This window comes from Elgaria multicarinata, chromosome 18 (assembly GCF_023053635.1).
Source record: "Elgaria multicarinata webbii isolate HBS135686 ecotype San Diego chromosome 18, rElgMul1.1.pri, whole genome shotgun sequence".
In the NCBI taxonomy this organism is placed as follows: domain Eukaryota; kingdom Metazoa; phylum Chordata; class Lepidosauria; order Squamata; family Anguidae; genus Elgaria; species Elgaria multicarinata.
In genome coordinates, this window is record NC_086188.1 from 2,336,673 (window position 1) to 2,346,802 (window position 10,130).

The window sequence follows — 10,130 nt, forward strand, 5'->3', positions numbered from 1 at the left end:
GCTCTGGGTTTCAATCAAACCCAATCAGAACCCTAAAGGAGCTATCTGAGGCCTTCTCTGAGGAGGCTCCGAAATTGTGGAATGCTGTAGAGCAGCCGTCCCTAACCTGATGGCCTCCAGATGTGTTGGACTGCAATTCCCAGAATCCTCCAGAACGGCTGCTCTAGAGAGCACCACCTGGTGCCTACTTTGGCCACTTTGGGGTGCCAAAACCTTTTTCCATTTCATTCTATTCCTTTTTATTCAATTCAAAGCCTTCACCTTTTTACTCTATTAATAATAATTGGAATAGATTATAACCATGCTCTTTCTCATGCCTGCCTTTCATCTCGGGGCATTTCATGATCCCAGCCTGCTCCTGTTCCATCAGCATCTAAAACAGACAGCGCAAAACTGACTTTTACATCAACCTTTCAGCCCCATTCCCAGTCTCCGTTAAAAATAAATAGTAAACTACCCATGCAGTTAGGCAGGCACCAGGGCTCGTAGCATTCAACCCGAATTGATCTCCCCATCACAGCGAGCCTGATCCTGAATGCACTGGCTCCCCAGGGAGAAAGGGGAGTGGGCGGTCTCCACAGCTACGCACCTGGCCACCGACATTCAAAAGTGACTCCTGCCTTTCATCTGACAAGGCAGCCCAGTGATCTAAAGCCAGAAAAGGGCTGTGCAAGGGGGGGGGGGAGAATTTCATTTCGGTTTTGAATTTCTTAGGCCCCAGAAGCAAACAAAACAATTATTTTCTGCAAGCTCCTGCCCAGCAGATCTATAATTCTTGAGTGACAGCGGACGGTTGCTCGGGGAGTGAGCTGGTCTCTGATGAATAGCCGGGTCAATGAAAAGTGCACTGATCTATTGGCTCAGAACACTCCCTGGGCCTGAGAAACAGTAAATCAGAGCTTGCCGGGGTGGCGGGGAGACCTCCCAAGCGTAGGGTGACCCTATGAAAAGGAGGACCGGGCTCCTGTATCTTTAACAGTTGCATAGAAAAGGGAATTTCAGCAGGTGTCATTTGTATAGATGGAGAACCTGGTGAAAATCCCTCTTCATCACAACAGTTAAAGCTGCAGGAGCTATACTAGAGTGACCAGATTTAAACATGGGAAGGGCACCTGCCCTTATTATTATTATTATTATTATTATTATTATTTATATACTGCCTTTTTCCCAATGCTGGGCATCAAGGCAGCATTACAAAAATTAAAACATACACATTTAAACACCCAAAGCCACGCCACGCCACTCCCCCAAGGAGGGTCCCCAAAAAATGCAGGCATTTTTGCGTTTTTAGATTGTTGGTTGTTTTTATGCTCTTTATGTTTTTAATTTTTGTGAACCGCCCAGAGAGCTTCGGCTATTGGGCGGTATAAAAATGTAATAAATAAATAAATAAATAAATAAATGCGTATCAATAAATCCGTTCATATCAACAAACTAGCAGTTTTTTCACAGTGTTGGCTAATGGCTCCAATACCAATACGCCAATGTTTCGGTCGGACTCAATCGGAACTCTAAAATAGCTATTCAAAGTGCTTCACTATTTTTAGCATACATGATTTTTAAATTTTTTTTATTATTATTATTAATGTCGGCTGTGTCGTTTTTATTTTTAAGCAGTGAGCCCCTATGGACTGGAGTTGCAGGATGTACATTAAACGAGTAAAATGAAGCCAAGGGTTCTGCCCTGTTGCGTCCCCAGCGCCTGGTACCGAGAGGTAGACTTCTCCTGGCCATGCAGGTTCGATGGAGCTGTCTTGACTGCAGCATCGTCAAGCCTAATTCATCGGGAGGGATTTTTTCGCAATCTATCCACCCGTCAATATATTTCCATTCTGTTTAATTGTCCCCGAGGATACCCAGGGCTGACTTAGAAGCTCCCTTGCAGCTCTACTTGCATACAGAAGGCGCCTCTCTCTCAAATTCCATTTTTCATTATTACTACAATGTCAAAATCCATAACTCACAAAGTCAAGATTAGGATTTTTGATTTTTTTTCATGAACCAATTCAAAGGGAAATGAAATCCCTTGCTGCCATCTATCGGCAAGAGAGAAGAGGGTGAAATCCTTCACATTTGCAAATTGGGGTTTTAGTTTTTCAAGTTTTAGAATTTTATATAACACTGCGATCTGTGTTATATAAAGTTCCTTTCCGGCAGCTCCACATTCCTTTCCACAGTCTTTGGATTTAGAAAGGAAGCTTACTACAAAATCCTAGTCATGTCTATTCACAAGTAAGTCCTATTGAGTTCAATAGGACGTACTTTTGAGCAGTAGGCATGTATGTGATTTTGTTCGGCATTTTCTTTCGCCTCAGTTTATGGGGCCAGCCTCCCCTAGAATCTGCTGTCAACTTTTTATTTATTTATTTGTTTATTTAATCTATATTCTGCCTTTTTTCCTCTTGCGGGGAACACAGTCCTCCTCTCCATTTTATCCTCACAACAACCCTGTGAGGTAGGCTAGGCTGGGAGTCAGTGAACTTCACAGCTAGGAGGGGACTTGAATCCAGGTCTCCTGAGTCCCTGTCCAGCATTTTAATTAGGGTGACCCTGTGAAAAGGAGGACGGGGCTCCTGTATCTTTAACAGTTGCATTGAAAAGGGAATTTCAGCACCTGGAGAAATCCCCTCTTCATCACAACACTTAAAGCTGAAGGCGCCCTGCCCTTGTAGTATAGCTCCTGCAGCTTTAACTGTTGTGATGAAGAGGGAATTTCACCAGGTGCTGCATGCATAGAAATGACACCTGCTGAAATTACCTTTTCTATCCAACTGTTAAGGATACAGGAGCCCGGTCCTCCTTTTCATATGGACACCCTACTTTAATCACTACAACACTACCCTCTCTCTCAAATTTTTATATGGACGAGTGTTTCCTAGGCTTGCACCCTCCAGGTGTGTTGGACTACAACCCCAATCATCCCCAGCCACGATGATCAGGGATAATGTGAGTTGTAGCCCAAAACATGTGGTTTTGAAAGATTTGCATGGGAGTCTTACATTTATTTTATTATGGTCACTTGGTACCTTATTGCTTTTGTTGCAAAACACCATGAGTGTTAAAGGACAAGCCATAAACATTTTAGTTTGTATAATCAAATGTGTGCTATAATTTAGTGTCTCATAGGAAAAAACAAACATTCAACCCCTTTTGTAAATATTGCAGTCTATTTTATAAAATGCGTTTCTATTCAAAAAAAAGAACAGCCCCAAGCAAAAATAAGAGGCAAATGCTATGGTTTGAACACAGGCCTTTGCAAGGCCCGCCCGTTTCCTAGGCAACCCCGCCCGCCATTTTCCTCCGGGCGTTTCCAACCTGCACGTGCCCGCCTTCGCCGCCTCTCCATTGGCCAATGCCGGCTTTACGGATGGACGGGGATATGGACCAATCGCAGCCGTCCACGAAGACAGAGCTTCATTCCGTGCCGGCTCAAGTTCTCCTCCCCTGGAGGCGAGGTCGATATAGAGACGGACGAGCCGGCGTAGCCAATAGAAAGGGAGGAGAGGAAGAGACGGTCTGCTGGCGGAGGCGGGGCGGAGGGAGATGGACGTGGCCGGAGGCCAATAGGGAAATGGAGAGAGAAGGCGGGACTTCCATGGGCGGAAGCAGGAGGCAGGATGTGGAGGTGAAAGTAGAAACAGACACGATCAGACCGGCTTTAGGTAGGTAGGAGGGAGGCTAAGAATTGGGGGTGCTGAAAGGGGGAGGGGGGCGATTAAGTGGGGGGAGGGGCAGTTTGGGGGGGGCTAAGACATGGGGGAGTTGAAAAAGAGGGGGGAGTTAAGAGGGGGATTGGGATTTTCTGAGGTTAGGAAATGGGGGGAGTTGGAGTGGGGGAGACCTGAGGGGGTTAAGAAATAGGGAAGGGGGAGATTTGGGGGTTAAGAAATAGGGGGTGTTGAAAGTGGAAGGAGTAGTTTGAAGGAAAGGCAAGAGATTTCCTATGGGGGGTCAAACCTTGGAGGAAGAGGAAATTGGGGGGTCCCAATTGAGTGGGGAGGGTCTTCATTGGTTTGGGGGGAGGGGCAGGTGTGGGGGAAAGGTTGGGTCAGTTTTGGGGGGGAATCTGGTGATGAATAGAACTAGAGGAAGAAAGGGGGTGTCAAAAACTTAGGAAGAGGGAAAAGTTGAATCTCAGGAGGGTCAATTTATTTTGGACTTTGTATTATTAAGGGGGAGAGGGGAAACACCTCCAGAAGAATCAATGAGATTTTGGAAATCAGAATAAGATCCCTGGGGTGGGGGTGCCCTTTAATGTTAATCAATTATTAGATCAAAAGCAGAATTAAGTGAAGAGAATGTATGTTTATTAGTTTGCGTAAGTATGTATTATGTATTACGGGGTTATTACTATATATTGTATTGTCTGTATTGTTTAGAAGTATGGTTATTATGTAGTTATTGAAAATCAAAACATTTTTTTAAAAAGGAACTTTTTAATTTATTATTTTAATTAACATTTTTTAATTTATGAAGAGGAAAAAGGTGGATTTCAGGGGAGGGGGAGGGGGAAATCAGGATTTGGGGAGAGGAGGCTGAACTTGAAGAGAAGGGAAGTCGTGATGTGTGAAGGAGGTGGGGGGGGTCGCTATGATAAGTTTGATAAGGATTTCTCCCTTGTTTTTGTGTGATGAGTCAGAATTGCTTCCGAGCAACCAGGTTCAATAGCTTTGTGGGTGGACAAGCAGGTGAATAATCTTGTAACTCAATGCAAAATTGGGCAGGAGCTGTCAGGTAAGCAAAGGTAGGACGCAATGTTGGTGAGTGACCTTTAAAGGCTTAAAAATCTGGTCTATGCATGCAGCAGAATGTGGTGGAACTTCCCTTCCACCGTCTGAAATGATACAAACCATTCTACTGCCTCATTCTGCTGTATGTGTAGATCTCGCTCAGGGGTGGGCATCTTCTGGCTCTCCAGATGTTTTGGCCAACACCCTTCACTGTTGGCTGTGATGAGAATTGCAGGTCAAAACATCTGGAACTAGCTGAACATCCTGAACTAGCTGAAAGGTGCCGCAAATGGAGAATCCAACAGCCTAGAAAAGTGGAAAGGGTGATTCTAGCAAGTGGACAACGCAAACATGGAAGCCGGGGGATCCATGTGGCACTCCTCTGAAAACCTTCCCCTTAAATCAATCTCTGCCCAGGTGGGACCTTTGAGGAGATGCGCCTCCTGCCCTTCTCTGTGGCCAGATGAACCTCGTATCGATGGCAGCCGTGGTGGCTGTGGCAGAACCAGAGCTGAAATGGGTGTCCCTGTGGCTCCGTGTTCGCTGGGCGGCGGTGCTGGTGGTCCTCCTAGCCGCGCTGCTCATGCCGTTGCTCCAGCTGACGTCGGTGGAAGAACAGTGCCACGCCGTTCTCAAGGGCTTGTCCTTGCTGAAAAGCAGACTGGGATTGGGCTGTGTCGGGATCACCAGCTACGCGGGGCAGACAACAGGCCTCAGCGTCACCTCGGGGAGATTGGAGCTGCTGGTGTTGAAGCCAAAGGTCTCCCAAGGTAAGGAGGTTTGCCCTGGGCTAACAACAGCGGGGTATCAACCTTTACAGCTTGGTGTTACTGCAAACACTCGCTTGTACAACCAAGAAATCAAGATGCGTTGTGCAAATTAAGGCCATTTAGGGCACCGGTGTACTGAGTTTTCTATATCTTATCTTGCTTAACTTGGGCTTTCAGGTTATTTGAACATTTTCAAGGAAGGAGGTGATGAAAGAGAACTGGGGGAGGGCACGGAGTACATGTTTGTTTGTTTGTTTTCTTTGCAGCCAGCCCTGAGAGCTAGAAGCCCTCTACTGCAGTTGTGTGCTTGTTTATTTGTCCAGCAAAGTTTGTAATTAAAGCAAATTCAATAAAATCAATGAGAAAACGTAAGGATGAACACAATGAAATAATTGTTTTTCAGGAAAGAATCATTCAGAATAATTTAAAGAGTCACAGGCCCAAGTGTACTCTCAGAGAAACTTGATTCTACAGTTACTTTGCTCTAGAGCGGTGGTCTTCAACTGGAGGGTGGCGAGATCAGTCCAGATGGGCTGCAGCAAAGCTGATGCCGCCACGTTGGGCAGTTGTAAAAGTGGGTCCCCTGTTGCAGGTTGGGAGTCCGAGGGGGGTCTTGGGCCTGGACCCCCTTTCTGCAATGCTAATAACGGTGCCTTCATTTCAGAGGCCAGGTTAGAAGCCAAAGCAGCCCTGAACCAGGCCCTGGAGATGAAAAGACAAGGGAAACGAGAGAAAGCTCACAAGCTTTTCTTGCACGCCCTCAAGATGGACCCGGATTACGTCGATGCCTTGACAGAGTTTGGCCTGTTCTCCGAAGAGGAGAAGGACATTATTCAGGCTGACTACTTGTACTCCAAAGCCTTAACCATCTCCCCCCGTAACGAAAAGGCTCTGATCAGTCGCGACCGGACGCTGCCTCTCGTCGAAGAGATTGACCAGAGGTTCTTTAGCATCATTGACAGCAAGGTCCAAAAAATTATGTCCATCCCAAAAGGCAACTCCGCCCTGAGGCGGGTGATGGAGGAGTCCTACTACCACCACATTTACCACACGGTGGCCATCGAGGGGAACACCCTGACACTCTCTGAAATCCGGCACATCATCGAGACCCGGTACGCCGTCCCCGGGAAAAGCCTGGTGGAGCAAAACGAGGTCATCGGCATGCACGCTGCCATGAAGTACATCAACACCACGCTGGTCTCCAGAATTGGGTCCGTGACCCTCAGTGACATCTTAGAGATCCACCGGAGAGTCCTGGGCTACGTGGACCCCGTGGAGGCTGGGAGATTTAGGACTACCCAGGTGTTTGTCGGGCACCACATCCCGCCCCACCCTCGCGACGTGGAAAAGCAGGTGGTTGAATTCGTGCAGTGGATCAACTCCGAAGACGCCATGAGTCTACACCCGGTTGAATTTGCCGCCTTGGCCCATTACAAACTGGTTTACATTCACCCCTTCGTGGATGGCAACGGGAGGACCTCACGCCTCTTGATGAACCTCATCCTCATGCAGGCCGGCTACCCACCCATCACCATCCGCAAGGAACAGCGGGCAGAGTACTACCACGTCCTGGAGGTGGCCAACGAAGGAGACGTCAGGCCCTTCATCCGCTTCATTGCCAAATGCACCGAGACCACCTTAGACATGTTGCTCATCGCCACCACCGAGTATTCAGTGGGCCTGCCAGAAGCGCACAGCAGCAGCACCACTGACTGCAAGCAGACCATCTCCGTCAAAACCCGAACGTGACACCCAGACGCGGGAGGAGCAAGGCATCTGCTTGGTGTCCACATTTGCAAACGTTTTAAGAACACAGAACGAGAAAGGCACTTTCTTTTAAGCATTTCATTTATTTAAATAAGTTTTTTTTTTGCAGTAATATTTCAAAATATTTATTATCCCGTAGTATCAGGCCAAATGTAAATTATTTGTGGTTAACTCTGACTGGTTTCGTTATGGGTTGGGGAAGCAGGATGACTTCTAAGAACACACCAGCATGGACCATAGCGTGAGATGGATTCAGCAAAGAACCTTTTCCCAAACGGGCATTAGACCTGCCACATGTCGAGCACGAGTGCGTTCGCTGGAGAGATTCAGTCCACAATGGACTTCCCAACCAACGGCCATTGGGCAGGAAAGATGCGTTGCTAATTTGCCCGCCAAACTCTGCCCAAGGAGTTTTATTACGCAGCGACTTCTTCCAGCACAGCGCAGTTTGACAGTCAGCGCATGGCAATGCCCAAACTCCACCCGTATTGGGGAGGGAAATTCCTTTTCTGAATCCACCCCAAGCTGTAACTTGTGTTGCCGCCATTGCTTTCTTCGTTTATGTGTGTCAGTTGCGTTCCCAACTTGAAGCCCACCTGTCTCCCTCGTGCCAACGCTCTGACCCTCTCAGTGGGGGGCCTGATCCAGTTGCCACAGTATTGCACACCCTTGCCTTATTCCCCATCCCCCAATACTATCACTCCGGTGAGACGTCTGAACTTGGGCCGAGATCAAAAGGACACTCTAACTTATTCTGTGGGCCCTACAGGCTTACGTCTCGCATTCAAAAATCACAACATCATGATGCAGCGTGGGAATCTGAGTAACCCGTAATACGGCAGCGTCTGCTGCTGTTCAAAAGCCGAAGACCTTTACTGTGCATCTATCCAAGGTCACTCTTTGGATCCCGGCCCTACTTGGGTACCATTACCTGTGCAGAATTGACTGAGTGGCCTGGAACATGCTCCTCATCGTGATTATTTTATCTAATACTAGAAATTGGAGGGTTTGGTTAAAAGAAAAAAAAACATGTTTGATAGCACTTTACACAGATTCACTTGACAGTAAAGGAACAGCAGCAGAAGCAAACATTGCTCCTGAATTCCAAGGACAGAAGAGAAAGATGTTATGCTTTTCAGTGATGTTGGCAAGTCCAGCTTTTAAGCATCAAGGGGGGTAAATTTGAGACAGGCTCGGGGCATAACCTGACCCGCCTCTCTCACGTCTCCATCGCCTCAACATCGCGGTCTTCCCTCTTGAGGGAAGAGCCATACAAAATACGTATTCGAAAACAACAAATCAAGCAAGCTTGAGGCGGTTCCTGTACCTTCCTAGTGCTGCCTAGAAGTGGATTCCGACAGGCACTGCTTGTCGTAGAGTAGTATTGCACGTACGAGATGCAACTGCCAAAATTATTTTACAAAACTGGTTTTAAAAGAGAAGACGAGCGCTGTAGACCAGGGCATCTGGTTCCACGAGACAGCGCAGGGTATACGTGGGGGGAAATCAGGAACTGGTGAAGCTACGGAGTGTGTTTTTTAATGTGAACTCTTATGTGGATAAAAATCAGTTTCACAAGCAGAAATTGTGTGTATTTCATTTGAAATAGAATGTGGTCTTCAGAACAGGCCGCCTGAGGCCTTGCAGCCTGGCCCCATCTGTACTTAGAAGTAACCCCACCACCACCACCGCTTTCGAGGGAGCTCCCAAGGAAGCAGGGGGCAGAGTCCCCTTGTTTTCACCCTATGTTTACATGTTGTTCCAGCTCCTCTTCTGAAGGTGAGGGGCTCAACCTTAGGAAATGCTTTCAGAAGGTCAGAGGTTACTGCGGCCCCACATTCACACTCATATGCTCAGAGAGGAAGGCTGTAGGGCAGAGTTCCAACACTTAGCCCTGGGAAGACTCCCACAGGCCACGCATCAACAGGGCACTCCGGACAGTGCTGTCTCAAGGACATGAGGACGGCCCTGCTAGATCAGCCCAAGGAGCACACGTAGGAGGCCCCGGATTCAATCCCTGGCCTTCCCCCTCCCCACCCCAAGGGCTAGGAAAGACTCCTGCTTGAAACCACAGAGAGCTGTTGCCAGTCAGTGTTGACGATACTGAGCTAGATCCTCTCTAGGTAGCACATTATCTTGTTTCAGATAAGGCTGTGCTCCGCTTCGTAGAAGCGATAGCGGAGCAGCCTGATTCGCCTCCAACAAAAGCGGAGATGAATCGGGTCGGGGGGGGGGCTGCGGATTGAGGCGAAGTGGTTCGCCGCGCTCCGGAAGCAGGTAAGCTCCTGGCGCTGCCGTCTGTCCGGCGATGGAGCCAGGTAAGGGGGGAGGGTGGCTTACCTGTGTCCGTCACGGGCTTCAAGCTGGAACAGGCCGCAGCCGCCGCCGCCGCCATTCAGCTTGAAGCCTGCAAAGGACACAGGTGAGGGGGGCTGATTTGTCCCCCATTTTGCCCCACTTACCTGCCTCTGCTGTCCACCGCGGAGGCGGGGGGGGAATCTCGATGCACCCCTCCAGATCTTGATCCATGGAGCAGGGGATGGGAGGAGCAACCCAAAGTGGTTCGGGCCCAATCCAGAAGTTCTGGATCGGGCCACGAAGCGGTTCGGGGGGGGGGGGTCCGTGCACAGCCTAGTTTCTGATATTGGGTAATCAAGCGGCCGCGATACGCACTAATAAGATACCCACAAACAAGATGCAGAGCTAACAGCCCTCCCCTGCAAAGATAAAATGAAAATAAAAACAGAATAAAACAGTTAAAACAAAATTTAAAAGAAGCAAAAACAGAGATTCAAGGCTGCGTGTTAAGGAAAGGCTTCTTGGAATAAAGACGTTTTCAGGAGGCGCCGAAAGGAGTACAAGG

General features: G+C 48.2%; 1 protein-coding gene across 1 annotated transcript; it reads left to right on the forward strand.

Moving 5' to 3' along the window:
* The first annotated feature begins 5,155 nt into the window (after positions 1–5,155).
* Positions 5,156–8,440, forward strand: FICD (FIC domain protein adenylyltransferase). The gene is made up of 2 exons (XM_063144383.1): positions 5,156–5,500; positions 6,165–8,440. Exons 1-2 carry the CDS (start codon positions 5,194–5,196, stop codon positions 7,247–7,249), a joined length of 1,392 nt encoding a protein of 463 aa, XP_063000453.1. The 5' UTR covers positions 5,156–5,193; the 3' UTR covers positions 7,250–8,440.
* Positions 8,441–10,130: the final 1,690 nt, after the last annotated feature.

Excerpts from the sequence above, each read along its gene's own strand:
- FICD (XM_063144383.1), top strand. The coding sequence starts at position 5,194 with ATGAACCTCGTATCGATGGCAGCCGTGGTGGCTGTGGCAGAACCAGAG. Across the intron at positions 5,501-6,164 it reads GAAGCCAAAGGTCTCCCAAG|AGGCCAGGTTAGAAGCCAAA; the intron begins GTAAGGAGGTTT and ends CCTTCATTTCAG.